General features: G+C 51.5%; 1 protein-coding gene across 4 annotated transcripts in view; it reads right to left on the reverse strand.

Moving 5' to 3' along the window:
• Positions 1-5617, reverse strand: part of TRIM9 (tripartite motif containing 9) — a 90328-nt gene extending 84711 nt beyond the window's left edge. For all 4 annotated transcript variants that reach the window (XR_014787799.1, XM_084834531.1, XM_084834518.1 and 1 more), the window contains exon 1: positions 4619-5617. Coding sequence is in view for 3 of the 4 variants with exons in the window: in XM_084834531.1 (XP_084690657.1) it covers positions 4619-5485 (867 nt within the window). In the remaining variant the exon portion in view is untranslated. The remainder of the gene's footprint in view (positions 1-4618) is intronic.
• Positions 5618-27013: the final 21396 nt, after the last annotated feature.

The raw sequence follows: 27013 nt of genomic DNA on the forward strand, positions 1-27013 counted from the left end.
AGCAGCAGCCAGGTTGGGAGGATTCGGGATTCACTGGCAGGGGGAGTGTGGCTACTGGGGGTAGGTAGGCACCTGACAGTGCTGATCCCTGATGTTGGCCCTGCAAGCATGACAATCCTGGGTCCCGCCCAAAGAGCTCTCTCAAGACTTTTGCTTGATCTCTTGCCTACAGAAAACACTCCATTTAATAGCAATCACTTGGCCATTCATGCATTCATATACCTATAAATCTCTGAATGATGGTCTCAAGAATAATGCAATTCAGTACATCTCAGTGGATCGTTAAAATCCACTTGCAATGAAGAATTAAAGCATATTTCACGAGGCGGCTTTTCTGTTGACGTTACTTAGCCAGAGAAATTTATCTCGGTGAAGCGATGCCGCGGTGGCATGTTGGGAGCGCTGCTTGGGACAGGGGAAGTCTGGGTTCAGTTTTGCTGCTCAGCCATGGAACTCTCAACATAGCCTCATGCCTGTTGCAATGCCTCAGCCCAAGCCTACCTCATGGGGTCATTGTGAGGATAACAGATGGGGAAGGAACCACTCACACTGCCCTGAGCAACTTGGAGCAAGGCTGGGATAAAAATATAGTAAGCTGAAGGGGTGGGGAGACCATAATCAGCTATATCTTTGCATGCCAGGTGACAGCCCTACTCATAATGAAAAATTGCTGGGTGGCCCGTGGACAAACTCAAGAAATGTAGCTGCCTTAATCCATAGCAGCAAAGAGTCCCTTTGGTGCATGAAAGATGGGACTCGTTTATCGTGGTGTGAACTTTTATCGTGGTGTGAACTTCCTCGCCCAAAGAGTGTTGGATAAAGGATGCTCTTGCTTCTGGATGCTCATGCCATAATAATAAATGACATTTGGTCTATCATTGGTTTGTGTGGCATGAGTCAATCAGGATGTGGCTAGTGAGATAAGAGGATCTTTGGTTTGATTTGCCACAGAAATAGCAGCTACTTGGAATACAAGGCTCAACAGGCTAGAAATCCCCCCTCTCCACAGCACCTTCTGCCCTGCAAACACCAAATTCTTTATGGACTAGAGACCTGAAGCTAAAAGACTTGGCTACTAATAAGGTTGGACTCAATGGTCTTATCGGCCCCTTCCAACCCTACTATTCTATAACTATTCTATGATAAGATGTAGCATTTCACATGCATCTCAGTCATCCTGGTGACAACACTGTAAAGCAGCCTTCCCCAACTGGGTGCCCTTCAGATGTGTTGAACCGCAACTCCTATCACCCCCAGCCAGTGTGACCAGCACCATGGGAGTTGCAGTCCAACACATCTGGAGGGTACCAGGGTGGGGAAGGCTGCTGTGAAGCAAACCATTATTATTGTTGTCATTAGCATGTTCATGGCTGAGCAGAGATGAAGTGGGGACTTCCACCCCATTCTCACGGTACAACACTTTTTAGCCTTCACACACAACACTAGTTCTGGCTATACCAGGTAGAATTCTAGCTAGAGTTTCCACAAACAGTGATGGGTGTATGCCGCACATGCGCCAACAGGCACCATCTAGAAACTGAAGGTTGCACTTCACAATCCAGGTTTGACTTAAACATTTACGTATATTGATAATCCCCACACCTGGAGTTTCTTTGAAGTTCTGTGGCCACTCCAGGGATAATGTGTCCCTGGGTGGTCCCTGCCACCACCTCTCATACCATGTTGCATGTGCCACATCCTGATTCCTGGCTCTGTGTCTGGGCAGCACAGGGAAGGGGTGGGGGAGGGGGCAAGCCATTGTGTCAGTGCGCACCCATGCACTGCTGCCCAGCAGCTTACATGTTCCATCAGGGTACGTGGGGAAGGAAAGGACGTCCAGTCACATTGCAGTCAGTTCTCTGCCCTAGTTACCTCAGAGACAGGGTCGCCATTGTGCACTTTCATCTAGATGAAAGCTAGATGTGGGGGGCTGGTGGGGGGTTGGGTGGGGTGGGAAGGGGGGAAGGGGTGGCTGTGGAGGGAGGGTAGAACTGCAGCCTTAATCTCTGTTCTTGCCTGGAGACCTGTTCAGTTCCATTTCATATGGTTGTGCGGGGCTCACTTTGCCAAGGTACGTGCATCATGCAGGGGCAGAGAGAATGATCAGCATTCAGAAGAGAAATCTGCTCTAGTGTTGCCTCCCCCCCACATCCAAAAACTCAGCAACCCCCAACATTCTCCAGATCTCTCACTGCCGTAACACTCCTCTCCCCTACGGTCCCTCCTTACCAGCCAGTCATCTAGGGGGTTAATTTGAGCCAGGTGGAATCCCAGAACTCCCCCCCCACACACACACACACACAAACAATGCCAGTATTCAGCCCTAGCATCCGTGAAAGTACCAAGGAGACCACCTTGGAGCATATGCAAAGTGTGCTTCCCCCAGCACAGGATAAACAGGACACATCCCTTCGTCATCTGGAAGGAAGGAAGGAAGGAAGGAAGGAAGCACAGCCTCCAGATCAGACCCAAGAAGCAGCACAGAGCCAAATGCGGGCGCCGCTCCTCTCCTCTCAGGTCTCAGGCACAGCCTTTGCAGCCTCCAGCACCGCAACCGCAACCGTGGCCAATGAGCCACATGTCGCAGCAGCACTGATAGCGAAGGACATCTGTGGCAGCACTGCCAGGGGAGCACCCAAAGGCGAGGGAAGCCGGGGCGGTTCTAGGCAATGAAGGACAGCTGAGGGTGCAGCAACTCTGTCCACCCCATCCCACCCCTGCGCCTGGTCCGTCGGCCCCCTGCCCCCACAACACTCAGCTGCCAATGGAGAATTCACTAGGGGGCAATTAAGGGGGCAATTCTAGGGGCATTTAAGGACAGCTGAGGGTGCAGTAACTCTGTCCACCCCATCCCACCCCTGCTCCTGGTCCATCCACCCCCCTGCCCCCACAGCACTCAGCTGCCAATGGAGAATTCACTCCGCCCCCACCCACGACACCGTGTTGCTTGCTACTGCAGGCAGCTTGGTGCAAACGCTTGAATGGCAGCCAACAAAGGACGGGGGGGCGGGGAGCCCAGGCAGAAGAGTCGATGCCAGCCAGCCCGTGCCTGGATCCCGTGGTGACCAAAGGTGCCCTAAGAAGTGGCCAAACGGTCCGGTGGCTGGCAGGACAGGCGGCCAGATCCATCCTGCGGAAAGGGGGCACTGCAAGCCCACAGAGAAGCAAAGACCGGGAAGGCTGTTTGCAGGGAGCAGCCAGGCGGAAGCATTGGAGGTGGGGAGGGAGACTGAGAAGGGGGCAGCTGAGGTGAGCGAAGGACCGGAGAGGCAGATGGCCAGGGGCGGATGAGAAGGAAAGGTGCTGGTTGCGTGGATGGGTGGGTGGACGGAAGGATAAAATGCTAAGAGAGAGAAGGGAGAGAACTAGCAGAGAAATGTGATACAGACCTTCCCCACCCTCGTGCCCTCCAGATGTGTTGCACTCCAACTCTCATCATCCCCATGCTGGCTGGGAAAGATAGGAGTTGCTGTCCTACACATCTGGAGGGCACCAGGGTGGGGGAGGCTGATGTAGACAGGAAGGAAGGAGGTCAAGAGACGCAGGGAGGGAAGAAGAGAAGAACCGCTGCACCCCCGGCTCCCCTCACATGCCCAAATGTTGCTGGGCTACAACTCGTCGCCACTGACCCTTGGCTGTGCTGGCTGGGGGTGCTGGGAATTGCAGTCCCCAACAACGTCTGGGGAGCCAAGGTGGGGAATAGGCTTGAGAGAGTCATGGTGGACAGGCGCACCTCGGAAGGAGGGCTGGAGAGAGCTTCAGAGCAACCTTTCCTAACCTGGTGCCCTATGGATGTTTTGGACTTCAACTCCCATCAGCCCCAGCCAGAACAGCCAATAGGCAGGAATGCTGGGCGATGTAGTCCAAAACATCTAGGTTGGGGAAGATTGTTTTAGAGCAGCCTCTGCCAACCCAGCAGGCTCCAGATGTGTTGGACCATAACTCCCAGAATCCCCCAGCCAGCAATGAGCAGGAATACTGGGAGTTCTAGTCCGAAACATCTGGATCGGGGAAGGTTGTTTTAGAGCACTGTCCCCCAGCTATGCTGGCTGGGGGATTCTGGGAGTTGTAGTCCAACACATCTGGAGGATGGAGGGTTGGTGGAGGCTGTTTTAGAACAAGAAAAGAGAAGAGAGAAGACAGAAAAGAAGATTGAGCAAGAGTGGAGAGTCGGGAAAGAGAAAGCGTGACAGAGATTTCTAAGATTATGAATGGAGCAGGGACAGCGGCTGGAGAGATGTATCTCCCGCATGGTACTAAAACACAAAATCATCCAATGAGACTGATGGCAGCAGATTCAAGACGAGCAACAGGAAGCACTTCTGCATGCAAGACATAATTAATACGGGCAGTGGAGGCGGGCGGCTCCGATGTCAGTGGGGAGGCGAATCCGCTCCGGGTTTCAGTCAGAACCAGCCAGAACTCTCACGGAGCTCTCCAAGGGGCTGGACCCCGCCCCCAAAATAGGTTCGGCTGCTCCGGCGGGCGGCGAGCGCATCCCCGAGCGGATCCACGGCGCCACTGACGTCGGAGCCACCGGCCCCGCCGGGAGCGGCCCCCGGGCCCGGCCCGCCCGCGCAGAGCCGCCGCCGCCGCCCGCCCGCGCCCCCGGGCCGACCTTGTGCAGCTTCCACATGGCGCCCAGCGCCTTGACCTCGTGGCTGGAGTGCTTGCCCTCCTCCAGGCACTGGTAGCAGACGGGCGCCTTGCACTGGACGCAGTACATGCTGTGGTTCTCCAGCTCGTGGTCGGTGCAGGTGGAGATCTTGCGCGGGCTGAGCCGGCGGCTGACGCGGCCCTGGGCGGGCGGCAGCAGGCGGTGCTTGGCCAGCGGGCCGCGCGGCGGGTGGCAGCGCAGGCGGCACGGCTCGCAGTAGAAGACGTCGCACTGCTCGCACATGGCCGCGGCCTCCCGGGGCGCCTTCTCGCACAGCTGGCAGCGCAGCGCGGCCGCCTGGCTCTGCCGGTAGCGCTCGATGACGCCCTCGAGCACGCGGTTCTTGGGGAAGCCGCGCAGGCCCCGCTCGCCCAGGATCAGGCTGCGGTGGCACTGCGGGCACGTCAGGCACGCGTTGCGCGGCGCGGGCAAGGGCGCGGCGGCGGCGGCGGCGGCGGGCGGCGCCAGGTGCGGGTGGCCGGCCGGCGGCGGCGGCGGCGGCACGGCCGGCGGGAAGACGCGCGCGCCGTTGGGCGACTTCTGGCAGGGCGTGGCGGGCGCGCTGGCGAAGCCGCCGTACGAGCCGTAGCCGCTGTCCGCCTCGCTGTACAGGCTCATCTTGTCCAGGTCCAGGTAGTCGTAGTCGGAGGCCGAGCCCGAGCCCGAGCCCGACGCGCGCCGGCTGCGCGGCGACTCGGCCTCGGGCGTCTGCACCAGGATGTTGCGGGCGCACGCCTGGCACAGGCTGTGCGAGCAGGGCAGGATGAGCGGCTCGCGGTAGAAGGAGCCGCACACCGGGCACTTCAGCTCCTCCTCCATCTCCTCCATCGGGCTCCCCGCGCGGCGGCCGCGGCCGCTCGGCGGCCCGCAGCACAGCGGCGAGCGCGGCAGCCGGCGAGCCGGGCGGGCGGGCGGGCGCGCGTCACGCCGCGGAGCGCGCAGGGAGCAGCGCCGCCTGCCCGCCCGGCCGCCCGTCTGCCGCCGGCCAGCGGCGCCGCCCCGCCGGCCAGGCGCGGCCCCGCCCGCCGGGCGCGCCATTGGTCGCGGGCGCCGAGCGCGAGCCGCCATTGGCGAGGCGGGCGCCGCCGCCGCCCCTCCCCGAGCCGCCTCGCCTCGCCGGGCCGCGCCCCGCCCGTTCCCGGCCCTGCGCGAGGCGGGCGGGCGGGGGCGGCCGGGCGGCCGCTGCTGCCGCAGGAACGGAGAGCGCGTCGGACCCGAGGCGCGTCGTGCGGGGTGGGGTGGGGGGACGCCCCGGAACGGCCCTCGGTGCCCCAGGAGAGGCCGGGCGGGTTTTCCAGCCTTTGGGATGCAGGCTCCTGGGCGAAGATGCCCTGCAAGCCTACCGCAGTGGGGATCGGGGCCACAAGGGCCCAGCCCACGCGGGGAGAAGGGACGCTTGGATTCCTGCATTGAGCGGGGGGGGGGTGGACTCGATGGCCTTGTAGGGCCCTTCCAACCCTACTCTTCTATGATTCTGTGAAAACATGGATCCGGTCGGGTCACACCAAAGATCCACCTAGTCCAGCACCTTTTGTCCCGGTGGTGGCCAGGCGGAGGGTTCTGGGAAGCCTGCGAGTATGAAAGAGCATCTCTCCCTCGCCCTCCCCCCACCCCCGCCGCCACGCACGAGACTGAGGCGCCGGCGTGGAAATTGGCGTGTGCCACATACAAAGCCCACCCTGCAAGGAATCCCTCCTGTAACGGAGCGATCAGTCAGTCATCAACTGTGGAACTGGCCATTTCTTGCTGTTCTGATGGTGCCCTGTTCTGATGGCAAGGGCGCCTCTGGTGGGTCACACCTGTTTGCCTCCCTGCTGACAATCTGACAATGCCCTCTTTCCCGCCCCATCCTTTTGACCGCCAGGTACTCCAGGGGACACATTAAGCAGGAATACAGGAGGTGTTTTCTTTCCAAATCAGCTGCAGGTTCCTTGTGTGTGCATTTCTGAGGTCTCTTGACAGTTGCCTCCAGGTGCCCGTTTCTTATCCTGATTACCTTCTCTAGCTGCACCTCCCACACCCACCACTGCAGAGCCTGGCTTCCCCTTGGCTGAGAAAAGAACCGCCCTCGCTCTCCCCCTCTGCCACCTCTGTGGACCACTGGGTTGTTTTTTCACTGTATCTGGCTGAGAAATGTGGGGGCTTCAGCCATCTGTTTAACACGCAAATGGGCGCACAAACGTGCCACAGATAGGGAAGTAGGAAGAGTGCAGCTGCTCTCTATGTAATCCTCTCTTTGATCATGTACCATCATATCCTGCAGCTTTCTACCTGACACAGCATCTCAGCCCTTTCTAATTCAGCAAGACAATGCTATGGGTCATACAAGATGCTGCAACTCCTCCTTGTCATGTTCAATATTGCCCTGAGGAGTGTTGCTGTTTTCATAGCCAAAAGAATGGTAGTTATTCCTTCCCTGGTTGCTAAAATCCTTGGAGAGATGCAGCAGTGGTTAGACGTGTGGAAAAGGGTTATGAAACCAGATAGAATTCCCGGTTCATTAACACCCGCTTTGTGCATGCGCTCTACACGTAATGTCTGCCTTTAAAAGAAAAAGTGCCTTGATCTGGAAGCAAGACCTTGCTCTTGTGTCAGGGCAGTGTGTACCTTGCAACTCTGTGATGTGACCAGCATCCTGAGAATCTCTGCTTTCTTTTTCTTTCCTACTTTAAAAGCAAGCTTCTAGCCCTTGTGATGGCAAAAGAATATGTGTGAGTAATGTCAGCTGAAATCTCAGAACTTGGTAGAATTTCATTTCATTTATTATATTTCTAAACCACCCCATAGCCGAAGCTCTCTGGGCAGTTCACAAGAATGGGGTGGACTTCATGTCTAGGGGTCAGAAGTTGAGGCTTAAGTGCCTCTTTGCCTCTGCTCAGGAGAAAAGACAAAGTTGTGGAGGATAAGACTATTCATGGCTACTTGCAGTTCTTCTGGCCCTCACAGCCCTGCACTGGCCCACTGAACTTTGGACCAAACTAGATGTGCTACGGGAGATCTGGGATCAGGGTCGCCTGTGTGCTTTGTTTGGCTTTTTACCTGCATAGCAGTGTATCTCTCAGAGAGAGGTCTGGATTGAGACTGCAGTGCCAAAGGGGGGGGGGCGTTAACCCTTCCCTGCACATTGTTTCTCCAATTAAAATCTCACCCCAAAGCTGCCATTTGCCCCACACATTGATGGGGAGAGGAATACAGGCGCCCTATCCTAAAAGCACTGGCAGAGAACCAATGGCTGATATTCAGACCACAGAGTCTGCTCATCAGGGGAAGAAAAGAGAGTTTCTAGGAAAAACTGTACCTGCCTTTCCAGAAGACATTTCTTCTGCTGCTATCAGGAAGCTAATGAAATTAACCAGGCTCAGCCAGATGTGTTTGTCAAGCCGATTTTCCTTTTCCCCAACTAGTTGTTGTTGTTGTTCAGTCGTTCAGTCGTGTCCGACTCTTCGTGACCCCATGGACCATAGCACGCCAGGCCTTCCTGTCCTGCGCTCTCTCCCGGAGCGTGCTCAAGTTCATATTCATTGCATCCGTGATGCTATCTAGCCATCTCATCCTCTGCCGTCCCCTTCTCCTTTTGCCTTCAGTCTTTCCCAGCATCAGGGTCTTTTCCAGGGAGTTTTCTCTTCGCATTAGGTGGCCAAAATATTGGAGCTTCAGCTTCATTATCTGTCCTTCCAATGAGCAGTCAGGGTTGATTTCCTTTAGGATTGACTGATTTGACCTCCTTGCAGTCCAGGGGACTCGTAAGAGTCTTCTCCAGCACCACAGTTCGAAAGCATCGATTCTTCGGCGCTCAGCCTTCCTTATAGTCCAGCTCTCACAGCCATACATTACTACTGGGAAAACCATAGCTTTGATTAGACGGACCTTTGTCGGCAAGGTGATGTCTCTGCTTCTTACTATGCTGTCTAGGTTTGCCATAGCTTTCCTCCCAAGGAGCAAGCGTCTTTGAATTTCATGGCTACAGTCACCATCTGCGGTGATCTTGGAGCCCAAGAAAGTAAAATCTGTCACTGCTTCCATTTCTTCCCCTTCTATATGCCAGGAAGTGATAGGGCCAGATGACATGATCTTAGTTTTTTTAATGTTGAGTTTCAAACCAGCTTTTGCACTCTCCTCTTTCACCCTCAACAAGAGGCTCTTGAGATCCTCTTCGCTTTCTGCCATTAGGGTGGTATCGTCTGCATATCGGAGGTTGTTGATAATTCTCCCAGCAATCTTAATTCCGACCTCTGATTCATCCAACCCGGCATTTCTCATGATGTACTCTGCATATAAGTTAAATAAGCAGGGCGACAATATGCAGCCTTGTCGTACTCCTTTCCCAATTTTGAACCAATCGGTTGTTCCATGTCTGGTTCTTACTGTTGCTTCTTGACCCTCATACAGGCTCCTTTGTAAGTGATGAGAGCAAGAGCTCAAATGGGAAACCAGGCAGGACATGGACCCCCCCCCCCGAGGATGGCCAGACTAGGAGAACATCTGGTGTAGCCTGAATGTTAACAAATGCTTTGGAAACTACTCTTGTTCTAGTTTTAGAATACCTCAGATCCAGATTGCTTGCACCCTGGAAAATAAGTGATCTCATATAATATTTATAGTTTTCCCTGTGATTAATTAACTGATTTATTATATTTATACCCTACTTTTCCTCCAAGGACCCCAGGATGCCTTACATGGTCTTCCTCCTCTCCATTTTACCTTCACAACAACCCTGTGAGGTAGGTTAGGTTGAGAGTCGGTGGGTGGCCCAAAGTGAGCTTCATGGCTGAGTGGGGACTTGAACCTGAGTCCCACTCCAACACTCTAACCACAATACCACACATATAAGGTGCATTGGCCATAAGAAGGAATGTCTCATCGTAGTCTTCAAAGTTTTTATTTTTTTACATTGGAGTGGTGGCGTGACCAGGTCGGGCTTTATTAAAAGGCAATGGAAGTTAGCCATCTCTGGTAAAACAACAACAACAACAACAACATGTCCTTAAAGGTGGCAGCAGAGTGGGAGGTGGGTCAGCTCTGACCTATGGAGCACAATCCAATAGTGCTTTTGTGCAATTCCCGTTAATTTCAATGATGCCTGTACAGGCAAGCTTCCTGGTGAATAGGGCGCTGAGGGAAGCAGCAGATGGGGGCAGGGGGCCCAAACTATCTTGGACTGGCCCCACATACACCCGCATGAATATGGAAAGAAGACAGTGGGGGTCCAGTGCACATCTGTTTGTGTGACCCATGGGGTTTTGTGATTATTATTTTTTTCATATGGGATCAATGAATGAAAGTGTTCAGTAGTGAAACTGAGTGAGAGTCAAGCAGGCTGTGCTCTGACTGCTCATAGTTTGGATGCAGCAGTGAAGAGGTGCTGGCCAGGTCAAGAGGCAACAAAGTGGTGCCTTTCCTATCACATCACAGGTAGATGGGAAAGTGATGGCAGATCAAAAGCATGATGACAACACAGACACCCAGACAGCAATTTGAGGTGGGTCAGTGGGCTGCGGACACTTTACATGTATGCAAAGCCCTTGTAGAGTGATGGCCGATTGGGCAAGTGATTCCCGGAGAGGGACTACCTGCGTGCCCCTCTTGCTACCTAGGCCAAGGTCTCCAGCCCATCTCTTGCAGGATATTGTGCTGCTGGTGCTGCTCCACCAGCTCTTTCCCCATCCTTCTCCTCCGTGATGGTGAAATATTGGCCAACGGAAGTGGAACGAGAGCTGTGTGGTTGTGTGTGCAGCGGCTGGGGGGGGGGGGAGAATGCAGACTGCAACCGCTTAGCAGCTGCAAAGCGCCATCCTAATTCCTCCAGCAGAATGGTTGGACCCGGGATCTGGCAGCACAAGTGCCTGGCATTGTGTCTGCTCAGCACTTCCCTGCAGAATCGGCAGTCAGACCAAAGATCCACTTCCTTAGTGTGTGGGCCTGTCCTGAAATTGATGTTGGCTATTTCGAAGAAGGGGGCACCTGCTCAAACGCTGCAAGTGTAGTGCTGAGTGCCCTCTCCAGTTTCAGTTCTTGCAGCCTTCCTTGCCAAGATCTGTGACTCAGCCGCTTTGCATGAGTCATGCCTCCTTCCCAATTCTGCAATGAGAACCTCATGCCAAAATTATTCGTCGGCCAAATGTTCTCCATAAAGTTGGATCCAATTCCCCATAAACTCACAGAAATTGCTTGGCTTGACCAGAACAGATGTCCATCGACTCCAGGATTCTGTGTCCAGCCAAAAGACTCCCTGGGAAGCTCATGAACAAGATGCGACAGAGATGGCTCATTTGTCCCCAGCGTTTGGTCACTGCTCCTAACTACGCAAGTTTCTTTTTTATTTATTTATTTAAAACATTAGGAGGCTGCCATTAAGGGTTGTGGCCTATGAGGGTCACCTGACAGACATGCATATAGCCGTTGTCTTCTATGAATCTCTCTGGTCTGTTTTTAAAGACAGCTATGCCAGTGACCATCACTGCATCTTAGGACAATGAACTCTATTTTCAATGGAGGCTGGTGGCTCTGATGTCAGTGGGATGTTAAATCCGCTCTGGGTTTCAGTCAGAATCGGTCAGAACTCTAAAGGAGCTCTCCAAGATGCTTCACAGCCCAGAAGCAGTATTCTCTACATAGAGTGAAACAATCGGCGGTCTTTCACCTTTCCCGTCACAAAGATCAGGCTTGCTGCTGCTGCTCCACTGTGTGGACCAATCCCTAGGGCAGCCTTTGCCAAGCCAGTGACCTCCAGATGTGTTGCACTACAACTCCCAGCACCCCCAACCAGGCAGGCTGGGGGAATGAAGGGAGTTCTATAATCCAGCCCTTCTGGAGGGCACCGTCTTGAGGCTGGTGCTCTTGGGAGACACATCTCTCCAAAGGAATTCTGGGAAAACCCCTTTTATCCTCAGCTTCCTGAATGCACATTGCTACAAACTGGATATGAGCAGCATCTGCTGCAGCCCAGCGCAGCTCCTAGGATGATCCCACGCAAGCAGAATAGGACCGTGCCGGGTGCAATGACACCGCCTGATCCTGAGTCCGCCTGTTGGTCCATTTCGCCCAATACTTTTGACCCTCTACAGTCTTGGGCAGAGGTCTCTCACAGTGGAGGCTGGTGCTGAACCCATTCAGCACCTTGGAGAGCTCCTTTAGAGTTCTGACTGAAACCTGGAGCAGATCCAATGCCCCACTGACATTGGAGCCACCCGCCTCCACTGCCCATATTAATTATGTCTTGCATGAAGAAATACTTCCAATTGCTCATTTTGAATCTGCTGCCATCAGTTTCATTGGATGATTTTGTGTTTTAGTATTCTGTGGGGCACAAATCTCTCCAGTTGCTGTCCCTACTCCATTCATAATCTTAGAAATCTCTATCATGCTGTTTGGGGCTTCTCTCCTCTGCCTAAATTAAAGAGAGAGGGGTCATAGCAGAAGAACGGTTGAGACAGGGCCTTCCCAGCTCACACTGAGATGCATGAAAAAGGTCAACAGTTCCACAACTGCTAATTAATTTTGGAAGCACTGTCACTGTCTTGGAAATGTTGCTTTCTTGGAAATGTTCAGACACCATTTTTAATGACTACTTATTTGAATCAAGTTGTAATTAAAATCTGGCCTCCTGCTTTTGTAATGAAGTTGAGCAGGTAGATTATCTCCCTCCTCTGGTCCACTTCAGCCATGGCAGACCTGAATGTCTCTTCCTGGCTTGTTGTGTTAGAAAACTGACGTTGGGTAAGTCAAGCAACTAAACTGATCAAGGGGCTGGAGCATCTCCCCTATGAGGGAAAGTTACAACAGCTGGGATTGTTTAGCTTGGAAAAAGGAGTGTAAGGGGAGACATGATAGAGGTCTACAAAATTATGCATGGTGTGGAGAATGTGGAGAGGGAGACATTTTTCTCCTTCTGTCATGATACTAGAACCCAATGGGGTCATCCCATGAAGCTGATTGGTGGGAGACTCAAGACAGATAAAAGGACTTATTTACCCAGCACATAGTTAAACTATGGAATTCGCTGCCATAGGATGTAGTGATTGCCACCAATTTGGATGGCTTTAAAAGAGGGTTGGGGCCGAGCTACACTTATGGGTTTATTCACTTCCAATGAGGTTTCACCACCCATCTTTCACACTACGCAGTAGCCGCCTCGAATTGGAACCGGAATTTCCCGCTTCCGTGCTCCCGCTTTCAATACCCTAATATCCCGGTATTTCCCCTTAATGTGCTCTGATTCTCCGCCTTCGCTACCGTATGTGGTTGTAGTCCCCTCCCCCACCTGTCCATATGCGGCAGTGTTTGTATTTCCCTCCTGTCCAATCACAGCTCTTGACGGCCCCATGGTACCCCATTCCGGATACCAATCGCATAGCTTCCTCAGCAGCCCCCATTTCCTCAGCAACAAGCAAAGGGCTGGATGTGTGTGCGCTTGTCTGATGTCGGAAGCTAAGCAGGGTCGGCCCCGGTCAGTAGTTGGATGGGTAGCTGCCTGGGAATCAGGCTTCCTGCATTGAGCAGGGGGTTGTTCTATCCCTTCAAATGAGAAGTTTTACCCCCTCTTATCCCCCGCTCCTGATTTTGTGAAGCTTCACATCTTCGAATCTTCGAAGATCATGCCTGAATTAGGAAAAAAAAAAGATTGTGGAGTGGGGGATAGAAGGGGGTAAAACTTCGTCTCATTTGAAGGGATAGAACAATCCCTTGCTCAGTGCAGGAAGCCTGATTCCCAGGCGGTCGCCCATCCCACTACTGACCGGGGACAACCCTGCTTAGCTTCCAAGATCAGACAAGCACGCGCAGGAAAACAGCAGGAAAACAGCACAGCGCTCGAGTGTGAACCAAGCTCACGCATTCGATGAAGCACTGCAACAGGGAAAATGGGTGAGTGTGAATAATCATGTTTTAATGTGAGAGCGTTTAAACTGATGGGACACCAAATTTATTGCGATGGCGGGCACAGTGTAGATCGGCCCTTAGACACATTCCTGGAGGAGAAGACTACCAATGGCTACTAGTCCTGATGGCTATGTGCTACCTCCAGTACCAGAGGCAGTGAGCCTGTGCGCACCAGTTGCTGGGGAACATGGGCGGGAGGGTGCTGTTGCACTTGTGTCCTGCTTGTGGGTTCCCAGTCAACAGCAGGTTGGCTAATGTGTAAACAGAATGCTGGGCTAGATGGACCCTTGGTCTGATCCAGCATGGCTCTTATGTTCTAAGTAGCTTTCTATGTAACGGGGAAGCCAGGCAATTGCGCCAAGAGTTGGGTTTTTAAAGAGAGAGGTGTTTTATTCTCAGGCTATCCTATACAGCTAGAAGAGAAGTTCAGCTATTACCACTGGTGTAATCCAGGGAACAGCTGTTCCTGGAAAACAAAGGTAACTGCGGATGCACTCCTGCCATATTGACCAATGGACAGCCGTACGCAGTATTCTGCCTCTGTCACAGGCACCTCTGAACCATGCTGAAGCACAGCTTTAATCTTCTGCTTCCATCGGAGCTTCTGGCTGGGCCAGAAACTCTGGAGAAAGTGGACAAAATGAAACAAATGAAGGAAAAGTGGGTCAGCATGTTATTCTGTAGGTAGGAAATACAGGCTGCCTAATTCTGTGCAATCTGTTCCACAGTGGGGGTTTTAGGATGCATTGAGTAGGGGGCCAACCAAGTAAAATAAAGAAAGAAGTTAGTTTTATCTTGTATCCCAGTGCTGAAATTTTGTTGCTGCCATAGCAACCAAATTAGCTAAAAATAAAAAAGCACTACTTTAAATGGCAAATCTCGGCATGCTTCCTCTGACGTCGAACATTCCCAACTCGAAATGTATCATCGTGGCTCGCTGGAGGTATTCAAAGGTGCAAGTAGTTAATTAGCAGAGGAGTTTATCTCTGAGCAGGGGGTTTCCAGCCACTCTGCCTATCTGCCTTGAAATCAGCGGCACTACAAGTAGGCATTTGCTGTAGCTCCTTCATGGTGCCTTAAATCCCCTATTACGTTGAATAAAAATTTGCCTTGGGACACTGTGGAATCTCTGGCAGACAGTATCTTTAAAGCAGCTTTCCCCAATCTGGAGCCTTGTAGACGAGTTGGACTGCAGCTTCCATCATTCCAGCGGAACTTGAATCCCCATCTTTGAACTAGTACCGCTTTGAAGACCTCTGCTCTTCAGAACAGATTGGAGCTTGGAATTAAGCTCATCTGACCATCTGGAGGGAAGGGCGAATCTTCCTTGATCTGCCTGTCCAAACAGAAGCTGCCTATCCAAAACATGCTGTTTTTTAAGCAGTTGGCAGCTCTGATCACTTACGCACCTTGGCAGCCTCTTTGGGGTCATGGTGAATGCAGGTTGGACTTGCTCCATGTCAGATAATTGCCATGGCTGGCAGCTAGTTTGGACAGGCGCGTCTGGGTCGTTGTTGTGCTTAAGCTGCTACATGTCTCCTTCCCTCTGAATGCCTCACCCTTTGGGAATACTTCTGCTTCTTTCAGTATTTTGGGACTGATAACAATGATTAATTTTTTATTAACTGCCCTGCAGGCAAAGGAGAATGAACCATACACTGCTAAGATTGGTGCAAAAGTTTTCCTTGTCGTATATGGCTCTATAGAACTTCCAGGATCAGGGCCAGTTTGCCGCTGAATGCCAGTCACCAGGGACCAAGGATGGGAGAGGGCCCTTTCCTTCAGGCTCCACTCACTCAGGGGCTTCCTGGAAGGCATCTTGTTGGTCATCGTAAGTAGCAAGATGCTGGACTAGGTGGACCTTTGGCCTGATCCAGCAGGACTCCTCTTGGGTTTTTTCATTTATTTACAGTATTTTAACCCTCTCCGCAGCCAAAAAGGCACCCGGAGCGGCTTACATGCAATCAGTAAAACAAGAGGGCCCCTGTCTGCAGGTGTACAATCTCAAATGACACGACACACAAGGAAGAAGGGATGGGGAAGGAAGAGGAAAATCCGAAGCAGTCTTTTAGCAGGGCTGGTGGAATGTTCCTGCTTCCCCTTTCATTAGTGAAGGCTGGTGGTTCCAATGCCGGTGGGGCGGTAGATCTGCTCTGGGTTTCAGTCAGAAATCTCAAGGAGCTCTCCAAGCTTCTTTAGAGTTCTAACTGAAACCTGAAGTGGATTTACCGCCTCACTGGCATCAGAGCCACCAGCCTCCACTGACTCTCATCTCCCTCAGTACAGCCTGCTGGAATGGCCGCTGCTGGTTTGTACCTATTTCATGACAGAAAAAGCCAGATTTTACCCTCCCTGTTGTCCAGTGTGGTGTCTTTCAACCCCACTGCAGGAGAAGGAGCCGAAGGTGGGCTGCACTGCACCTCCTCGATACCCTCCGGGAAGGGGAGAGGCTGGCAGAGTGTTCAGTGCAGGTGAGAAAAGATGGCTCTTGGGGGATGCGAAGGATGCAGCATGCTCTGGTAACTTGCACTGCATGTAGGTTCGTCTCTAGCAGTCTTCTCCGACCTGGTGCCCTCCAGATGAGTTAGACTACCACTCCCATCATTCCCAGCCAGCATGGACCTCCCCCAGGCAGTACGCTCCTCTCTGACGGGGGTTTTAGGCGCTTGGGTAAGGCCCACCTGTTTCTGAAGGCCTTGGGCAGCCCTGGCTGGGGCATGCTGGGAGCTGTAGTCCAACACATCAGGAGGATGCCAGGGAAGGCTGAGTACTTCTCCCATTGCTCCGTCCTGGATTCAAATTGTATTTTGATTGGCTATTTATGTCATTGCTTTTAAATTGTATTACACAGTGCCCAGCCTTGGGAAAGGCAGGTTAACTATTTAACTTGTTAAATAGGTCAATCAATCAATCAATCAAGGGTGTGGGACCAGACCATCTGAAAGGCCGCCTTCTCCCATGTGAGCCAGCCTGGATCCTGAGATCTAGGGAGGCCTTTCTTTCAGGACTGCTCCCTTCAGAGACACATTTGAGTGAGACCCGAGAGAGAGCCTTTTTGGTGGTTGCTCCCAGGCTGTGGAACTTTCTTCCAAGGGAGGCTAACTTTGCTCCCCCTTTGATGTCCTTCCCCTGGCAGGCAAAACCCGCTTTATTTAAAAAGGCCTTTAACCTGTAAGTGGGTCTGGTGGATTGGGTCCTGTTTTTAATAATATTTGTTCTGTAATTGTTATGTTCTTATTCCATTTTCATGTATTGTTTTAAACAAGGCCACCTTATGTATCTTATGTCCTGCTAAAGTAAGCAGATGGCCTTCTCCCTAGAATTTTGTACAGCTAGAAGCTAAAGGTCATTGCTTAATCAGCTGGAAGATCCTTCCTTCAATGAGCAGGGATGGCCTTTGATGGCTGCTGGCTTCTAATAAGTATTAAACACAACCCACCTGCTTGGAGTGGAAGAAGACTGGAGAAAAATGCTTTGGCAGTTTTGAAGGTAGCCAGCAAAGGTAATGTTTTTGCTGCCAGCTGGCAAGAAGAAGCCTTGAGGTCTCTAAGGGCAAATTGTTTGCTTGGGGGAGTGAGCTAAGCAGATTATTTGATTTGGAGAGAGATCATGGCTCTGTGGCAGAGCCCCTGCTTTGCATGCCGAAGGTCCCAGGTTCGACCCCCGGCTTCTCCAGGTAGAACTAGGAAGGAATTGTGCCTGGAAGCCTGGAGAGAGGCTGCCAGTCGGTGTTGGCAATACCGGACTAGATGGACCCAGGGCCTGACTCAGTAGAAGGCAGCTTCCCATGTTCCTCTGGCTGTGGTGACACACACCGTGTGTGACGGGGTTTGCTTCTTCTCCCTCCCTGGCCTGCCTATACATTTGTGAATAAACAGATCTTGCCAGGACACTGCCAGTCTCAGTGGCTCTCTCCTCAAAAGGAAATGGCTGCTCCTCTAAAAGGCTGACCTGGAACTTCCTCCAGCGCGGGGAGCACGAAACGACGCGTTCTCCGGCTCCTGTTCCTTGGGCTAGAGGACGGGGGAATCTCCAGACACTCCCCCAGCCAGCTTTCCCCGTGGCTGCTCATGCCTGCCGGCTGCTCTGCAGAGCGGTGGTTGATGTAGATCCTGGTTTGGTGGCCGGGAGAGGCTGACACCGTGACCAGAATCTATAGAGGTTGCCATGGCAGCAGCAGCACCACAAAAAGCTTTGGAGACCAGCTTGGGGCGGCCTATAAACATGCCGGTTACCAAGGCAAAACCTGCAGGAGAATGGCTGCTCATCTAATGCTCTCTCCCTCTCCCCCTGGGAGTCTGCGTGCTCCAGGACAGATTTGCAGTAGCAGTAAAAAAGAAAAGGCATTTGTGTACAGCCAGGGAAAGAGGCACCTTGCCGTATCTTTGCATTTATTTATGGGATGAGGGCCTTCCTTTCCCTTGGCGAATGTGGTACCGGCAGTCTTGGAAAGAGGGCCAGGCTGGGCCGAGAGATGCCGTTACTTGAGGCGGAAAACCCCAATGGCACCACTTTTAGGCGCTATTTAACATGGGGTGCAACTGTGGCCCTCTTATGCAGTCCCTGTTTGTTTTAATGGCTCCTTATAGTGACCTATGGGATTCACATAGGTCTGTCTTGAACTCTGGATTTTACTTTTATTCATTTTATCATAATGGATTATGTTTATTGGTAGGGGCTTCTGATCTCAGAAGCTACACAGGGTCAGCCCTGGTTAGTACTGGGATGGGAGACCATCTGGGAATCAGGCTTCCTGCATTGAGCAGGGGGTTGGACTCGATGGTCTTGTAGGCCCCTTCCAACCCCATGATTCTATGATTCTGTGTGTGTGTCCCACACACACCCCTTCCCCCCCCCCCAGGTTTTTCCATTCTCTCTGAGCTTAGCTGCAATCTTCACAGTAGCGGGGGGAGGGGATGAATTTTCCCAGCAACAATATATTGTTCCCTGTTGCAATGCAAAGCATTTTGGGGTGGCTTGGCCTTGGATGGGGAATTAAGACCGATTCACTTTACAAAAGACCTACTGGAGGAGATGAAAACTGGCTTGTTGATCTGGATCAACACCATGGAATTTTTGGACTCCCCTTGGGGTCATCTCTATGGCGGCTGTCCTGAGGAGCGCCTGCACCTCAGCATTTACCACCATACCACTGCTACCCAAAGAAGAAGAAAACTGGTTGGCTGCAAACAGAAGTTCAGATATAGAATAATTAAGTCATGAGGGATTTAAAGCAGGGGCAGAAGTGGCAAACCGGACTCGTTGAATTAGGAGTGGGATATAAATTAGAGCTGCCATTTTTGACACAGGTGCCAGGCCTGGGCACATGTCGAACTCCAAGTCCTGGGGCCTACAAGGGAGCTCTCAGTCCAAGTGGTCCAAAACAGGTAGGAGTCAAGGACACATGCTAATAAGCGAGTCTAGGAGGAGCACAGGACAGGCAGGGGCCATGCTCCAAAGGATCAGGGGACTGGAAACAAAGCCCTATGAAGAGAGACTGAAAGAACTGGGCATGTTTAGCCTTGAGAAGAGAAGACTGAGGGGAGATATGATAGCACTCTTCAAGTACTTGAAAGGTTGTCACAGAGAAGAAGGCCAGGATCTCTTCTTGATCATCCCAGAGTGCAGGACACGGAATAATGGGCTCAAGTTACAGGAAGCCAGATTCCGGCTGAACATCAGGAAAAACTTCCTGAGTGTCAGAGCAATACGGCAATGGAACCAATTACCTGGGGAGGTGGTGGGCTCTCCCACACTGGAGGCCTTTAAGACGAGGCTGGACAGCCATTTGTCAGGGATGCTCTGACTTGGATTCCTGCATTGAGCAGGGGGTTGGACTCGATGGCCTTGTAGGCCCCTTCCAACCCTACTATTCTATGATTCTATGAAAGGAGTAATCGGAAGCCAGCGCAGGCACTCGGGCAGCACTTTACACACAAGAGAAGCTGCTCAGATTGAGAAAAAAGCTTTCTCAGGAGAGGGCATGATATACAGCTTGGTGGCTGGGGAATGGTCCTGGCAGAAGAACTCTCAGAACCGCTGTCTATTCTCTTTGAGAAATCATGGAGGACGGGGGAAGTGCCAGATGACTGGAGGAGGGCTAACGTTGTCCCTATCTTCAAAAAGGGTAAAAAGGAGGAACCTGGGAACAACAGACCAGTCAGTCTGACATCAATCCCTGGGAAAATTCTGGAGCAGATGATAAAGCAATCCATCTGGAAGCACCTTGAAAACAATGCTGTGATTACTCGAAGCCAACGTGGATTTGTCAAAAACAAGCCCTGCCAGACAAATCTGATCTCATTTTTTGATCAAGTAACCTCCCTTGTGGGCTGTGGGAATGCTGTAGACATCATATACCTCGACTTCAGCAAAGCTTTCGACAAAGTGCCCCATGATCTCCTGATGAGCAAACTAGCTCAAAGTGGGCTAGATGAAACAACGATCCGGTGGATCCACAGTTGGCTACAGAAACAGACTCAAAAGAGTGCATATCAATGGGACCTTCTCAAACTGGGGAGAGGTAATGAGTGGGCCCAGTGCTCTCCAACATTCTTATTAGTTACTTGGAGGAGGAGGTACAGGGAATGCTGATCAAATTTGCAGATGACACGGAATTGGGCGGGATAGCTAATACTTTGGAAGACAGAAACAAAATTCAAAGTGATCTTGACAGACTGGAGCGCTGGGCAGAAAACAACAGAATGACATTTAATAGGGATAAATGCCAAGTTCTGCACCTAGGAAAAAGAAACCAAATGCAGTTACAAGATGGGGGATACGTGGCTCAACAACACTACAAGCGAGAAGGATCTTGGAACTGTTGTCAATCACAAGCTGGATATGAGCCAACAATGTGATGTGGCTGCAAAACAGGCAAATGCCATTTTGGGCTGCATTAATAGAAGCATCACTTCCAAATCCTGGGAAGTACTAGTTCCCCTCTACTCAGCACTGGTTAGGCCTCATCTGGAGTACTGTGTCCAGTTCTGGGCACCACACTTTAAAAAGGATGCAGACAAACTGGAGAGGGTTCAGAGGAGGGCAACAATGATGATCAGGGGCGTGGAAACAAAGCCCTATGAAGAGAGACTGAAAGAACTGGGCATGTTTAGCCTTGAGAAGAGAAGACTGAGGGGAGATATGATAGCTCTCTTCAAGTACTTGAAAGGTTGTCACAGAGAGGAAGGCCAGCATCTCTTCTCCATCATCCCAGAGTGCAGGACGTGGAATAATGGGCTCAAGTGACAGGAAGCCAGATTCTGGCTGAACATCAGGAGAAACGTTCTGACTGTGAGAACAATACGACAATGGAACCAATTCCCTAGGGAGGCGGTGGGCTCTCCCACACTGGAGGCGTTCAAGACGAGGCTGGACAGCCATCTGTCAGGGATGCTCTGGCTTGGATTCCTGCATTGAGCAGGGGGTTGGACTCGATGGCCTTGTAGGCCCCTTCCAACCCTGCTATTCTATGATTCTATATGACAAAGCTTTCCAGCAGGCTGCTACTGCATCCCAAGTGTTGCCCTTGGAGCACAGAGCTCTGTCTGCTGGCTGCAAAGCAAACAAGCGTGCTGTGGTCCAGGAAGGAAGGTGCCGGAACTTGACAGCTGGGAGCTCTGGTTCAAGAAGCACAAAAGCAACAGATGGTGTGGCAGGTCAACCAGCCATCTCCAGGTGGCTGCCATTTTATGTGCAGTAACTTTTACACAGTTCACGCCGTCAGATGGTCAGTTCCTGTGCCACTGCCAAATGTGATCAGCCGTGGAACAGCAGCCCGCTATGTCAGCTTTCTCCAACATTGCCCCCTCCCATGACTGAACTGGACTACAGCTCTCATAATTCTCAACCAGCAGTGCTGTGGGCCCTAGGGCTTTAGAGCCAGAATCCAATTCGGACTTTGAGCAGGATGACTGGGAATCCAGTCCAATCATAGGAAGCTCAGGGCCTGGAAACTTAGCTCTGCTTTGGTCCCCATCTCATTGCAGGCTGAAGAAGGGTGATACCCCCCATCAGCCACAGCTGCAAGATGCAGCCTTGAAGGAGGCCTCTGATTTACCTCCTGGGAATGTGGGGACCATGCAGGAGGAAGACTCCACAGGACAGGGGAGCTCAGGGATGTCACCCAGGTTACAATGACAACTTAAAAGGGTGGAACAGAGATACCCAATCAGACGCAGTGATCATTTATGGGCCAGATCCCTCTGTCGGGAGAGATTGTCAGAAGGGAACCTTTAGCAGCACCTCCTCTGTACTTAAGGTGGTGCTCAGGCTGGAAAGCCTTTGCTGAGAACAATGTCTTCTTAATTGCTCAGAATACTTCCTTGGTAACTCTTGAGTGCTTGCCTGCCTTGAGTCTTGTATCACTAAGACTCTCCTTGCAATTTATTGCTGGGAGACTGACTCTGCATGGATTCTAGCCTTGGGACTGTCACTTGAATGAAGCAATGTACCAATAGCCTCTGCCCAGGCTGCTTGCTTTATTGAGGATTATAACTGCTGCATGTTCTACTAAGAGCTCTGGAAAGCTGATCTGTGTAACCTGATCTACTGTGATCTGTCTCGATATCCTATAGAGTGTCAAAAAGCCGAGCCTGACAACATCTGGAGGACACCAGTTTGGGGCAGGCTGCTTAACATTATAGGGATGATCTATGCCATGAAATGCCCTGTACAGAATGACTTCTGGGGAAGAATCTGCCACAAGGAGGCTGTTTCAGTCAACTTCTATCTGTTATGCATAACATGTAACTGGTCCTTAGTGTCTTTAGTCTCTTTAGTTTTTCTAACCCAGGTCCATCTCCAAATGGAAATGCAGTACCTACTTGTAATTTTCTATTCTACAAGGCATTTATTTATTTATTTATTTATTTATTTATTTATTACATTGCTATACCGCCCTATACTGGGCATATCAGTGATCAACGTGGGGTGGGAGGGATGCCTTCCCACTCCTTCTCAGGTGAATCTAATACATGCTCCTCTGATAATGCTGACTCTTGCACACTCTAAATTTTAGGAGATAATCCTCACAGCACATCCACTGGGAACCAGCTCCACTGTGCATGGCCCTTTTCCCATTGGGGAGAGGATGTGGGGCAGGTGAAGCCACTGCATCTGGGTAAAGCAACCAGGACTGAGCCAGTGGCGGATGCTTTGCAGATGCTCTGCCCATGGGGGGGGGGCTTCCCTTATGGGAACCACGTTACAGGAGTGAGGCCCCTGCCCAACCCCCCCCCCCGATTTGAGATCTGGCCCCTAGAGGAATCCAGGAAGGCTGTATGGGCCACTTTAGGCCCATGGGCTGGAGGTCCATGCTCTAAAAGGAAGACTTTGCAGCTGTAAGAGTGAAGTGGGCTCCCAATTTAGAACAAGGGGAAAAAGGTGTGTCTCGGTTGTCAGGCATTTCAGAACCCTAACAAAGCCAGCCATAGGACAATTAGCTGATGTGGCCATGCCAAGCTGCTCTGCATTCTCAGCTGGCCCAAGGAAAGAGGCTCAATTCATTTGGCAAAATCCATTTAAAACACAGATGCACATACACTCACGCACACACCTCCTGCTTTGTTGTATTGCATAACCAGGCCAGGCTTAGCTGAACTGCAGGGTGCTTCAGAATGGACCAGGAAGCCATTGCTGGTTCTTTTGTGACATGATTAATAGCCACCAGCAACATCCTTTGGTGCCATTGAGTTGCCCATTACCTCTCAAGGAAGAGCAAGGGATCTCCTCGTTGTTATTGTTAGCAGAATGAATAGGGGAGAAAAGGGGGATTGATAAGTGGTCTCTATGTGAAAGTGGTACTTGCAGCAAAACCCAGAGCCTGATTAATTGCACAGGATGTGATGCTTTTGTGCGTGTCTCACTGCCAGACAAAGAAAGCAGGGTGTGGAAAATATCTGTCAGGGTGGACACTGAGCCCATAGAATCCCATAGTTCTGATTCTGAGGAAGAGCAGCCGCTCCTGGGAAAGGAGCACGCTCATCCTTCCCAGGGCCAACAGCTGGCAGAGATTCCTCCCACCGGCATTCCTGGCATAGACAGCAGTCCCGGGAGTGAGAGAGTGCGGGAAGCAGAGTTGCCGGACGCGCGACGCTGACGCAAGGAGCGGCGCCAAATGGAGGGCGCGGAAAGGAGGCATAGTGCCTGGTTGGCACGCAAGCAACAGTTGCGCCCAGAGGATCCAAGGGAAAAGGGGAGGGACTCTCCCTAGCCCATAAGTTCAGGGTCTGCCAGTGATTCTCCTTCAAAGTGGGACCAACTGTTCCAACTTAGGGCATAGGTACTCTGCTGCTCATATCTAGTTGCTAACAGTAGAGTTAAGTTGTAAAAGAGGAATAAAGCTTTGAAAAAAATCCCTTTGTCTGTGTCTGGACTTGGCTACTGGATTAGACTGAGAGAGGCCGCCAAGGAGCCCTTGACAATATCAAGATGTTCTCAGGTGCGGAAAGCTTTTGCCTGCCTGGCTTTAGTGCGGGCATAAGAGCTCCTAGGCAAAAGCCTGTCCTCCTTCCGATGGTGCACCGCCTCCGGTCCCTCGCTCAGCAGTAGGACACCTGCGCTGTATTGTCGGAGTACGGAAAATACCTGAGAGGGAAAAATACTGAGAAGGCCGTATGTGATAGGTAACAGGAACTAAGGCCTTAAGCCAAGACGAGATAAGTGACTATCCGTCAGCAGTATTGAGGAATGACGAAGGTCCAGACCAAGAAGTGCTACAGGCAACAGCATTCTTGCTGAGCCAGCTGGAGACCGTTGCAGCTGCTTTGTCTAAGATAAAGACTAAGATAAGGATTAACAGGAAGTGTCAAAGTGTTCACCAAAATGCTTACCTTATTTATGCTGTTGTTGTGCAGTCATGAGCCTCGTGTGGCGCAGAGTGGTAGGTGGCAGTATTACAGCTGAAACTCTCCCCACGACCTGAGTTCGATCCCAGCGGAAGCCGGGTCTCGGGTAGCCGGCTCAGGTCGACTCAGCCCTCCATCCTTCCGAGTTCGGCAAAATGAGCACCCAGGTTGCTGGGGGAAAGGTAGTCACGGCTGGGGAAGGCAATGGCAAACCACCCCGCTACAGTCTGCCATGAAAACGCCAGCAAAAGCGGCATCCCTCTAGGAGTCAGCAGTTACTCGGTGCTTGCATAGGAGGAACCTTTCCTTTCCTGTGCAGTCTTAACCTCTGGGCATGTGCAGATCTACTTAGGCTACGTAAAGAAAAGTGTATAACATCATAGAATGTGGCAGTGGGGTGCATTCTCTGAGACCGCCACGCAGCTATGTCATTTGGGGAATAAACCAGGCCTTGAGAGAGAATCGGAGGGACATGTTTTAAATTCCTCCACGGTCCGCAGAAGGCCCAGGTTCAATGGGGTACCAGAGATCTTCAGTAGTAAGGCTACTGATGCCGCTTTACTTACTAGCGTTCTCTGTCTGGGCACTTGGCTGTTCCCCATCCTTTGCTGACCAGCATTGGCCACTTGCAAATCAGCGTTCCTCTAGGGCAAGGGTGGGCAACATGCATGCAGCCCTCGGCCTCATTCCAAAAGCCTTCTGCAAGCAGACCGTTCAGACCTCTGACAAGAGCACTCTGTCCCTCCCCTAGCAGCCCACTGGGGAGGAAAGGTGGGGGAGAGAAGGGGTTGTCAGAAGGAGAGAGGGGAAAGGGCTGCCCCTGCCCCTTTTGGCTCTGCCTGTGTCCAGTGCTGCCAGCATATGGCTCCCAGCAAATTATGTCCAAACGGGTGCTGCCCTCAACAGAAAAGAAGTTTCCCTGCCTCTTTCTAGGAACTGCAGTGCAGGCTGGTGGCTGCGATGACAGTGGGACAGTGAAACCTTTTGGGTTTCAGTCAGAACCAGTCAGAACTCTAACCTCATTTATTTATTTATCACATTTATATCCCACCTTTTTTCCCCCTCCTCCTCTATTGTATCCTCACAACAACAACCCTGTGAGGTGGGTTGGGCTGAGAGTCTGTGACTGGCCCAGAGTCACCCAGTGAGCTTCCATGGCTGAGTGGGGACTAGAACCCGGATCTCCCAACTCCCAGTCCAACACTCTAGCCACTACACCACACTTTAGAGTTCTGACTGGTTCTGACTGAAACCTGGAGCGGATTTACTACCCCACTGACATTGTAGCCACCAGCCTCCACTGAGGAACTGTGAGAAACCATTGGCCCAGTACAGAAGTGAGGTGAGTCAAGGGCCCCGGATCATGCCATGAGCAGTTCTCTCTCTTTCCTGTCAATGCAAATGCTGATTCCTGAACATATCAACAAACTAAATGATGAGGTTTGGGATTGCTACAAAGCTCTGCTCCTCTCCAAATTAATAAAGACACAGTAGACACGCTTCTTCTTAAAAAAAAAAAAAAATCACTGGAAGTCGCCTAAGATTAGCATAATATTTTTTCTTTAAAAAAGAAGACGTCTGAAGCTTAAATCTACTGTTTGGCCTTAAAGCACCACATGATGGATTATCAATGCTTTGACTTCTAACATCCATTCAGCAATGTAAGCGGGATGAATGAAGACTATTAAAATACCCGACCTAGTTTTTAACGGGCTTTGCTTTTTCAACATGGATTTGGAGCATTTAATGGGATGGAAGGGGATTTCCAGGTCAGGAAGATGAATCCAAGAGTGGCAATAGCAACCTTTATCGATATGCACAAATACCAGAAGCGCAAGGAGTAACTCCAGCTTCCTGTACTTGCATGTATGGCTCATGTCGGATGCTGCTTTAAGAGCATGTTGCATGGGGGTGGGGTTTCTCATGCTCCCAGTTTATGGCTCCAGCAGGCTGGGACCATCTAGCTCTATAGCGCCAAGCAACTTGTGACCATGGCCGACTGGCCTGTACACGCAGCATAATAAGGTGACAAGAGTCAGTACACTGAGCTGTACCATGTCAGACTCCAGGGGATCACATTTTTCCAGTGGTCCCCTGTGCAAAAACAACAACAACCAACCTGTCACCTTGCAAGTAGAAAACTAGCACAGCAGGGTGCAAACAAAACTAGAAACTTTTTGTTGTGCAAGTTTTTTACTTGCAGGAATTTTTGTACACGGAGGAGCATTCCAAAATGGCACCCACATCTCCCAGTCTGAGTGGCACACCCCTCCCACCTCAGGATTCTGCTGCTCATGTAGACCAGGCTTGGGTTTTTAAAGACGGGTCTGTGTCTTCCCAAAATCACATGTAAAGCAAAGAGTGGGGTACCATTTAAAGTGCAAGGGCTTCATAACTGGGGGTGCTGTACTCTCCCTCGGTCAATTACTTCCCCCAACCACCCCCCCAAGTGATTTATCCCCCTCCCAGGTAACCTCAGACATCAGCCTGATTCAGAAGTTGGGGGGGCTTCAAGGGAGAATGTCCTTGGGCTGGGGGAGATCTGTGGGGAGAGGGGCTGCAGATGGGCTCAGCATCCCAAACTACACGCCCCATTTGTGCTGTAAATATTATACACACCAAAACTCACACA

This window comes from Heloderma suspectum, chromosome 1 (assembly GCF_057233095.1).
Source record: "Heloderma suspectum isolate Gila_16-S chromosome 1, 16-S_ref, whole genome shotgun sequence".
Taxonomy (NCBI): Eukaryota; Metazoa; Chordata; class Lepidosauria; order Squamata; family Helodermatidae; genus Heloderma; species Heloderma suspectum.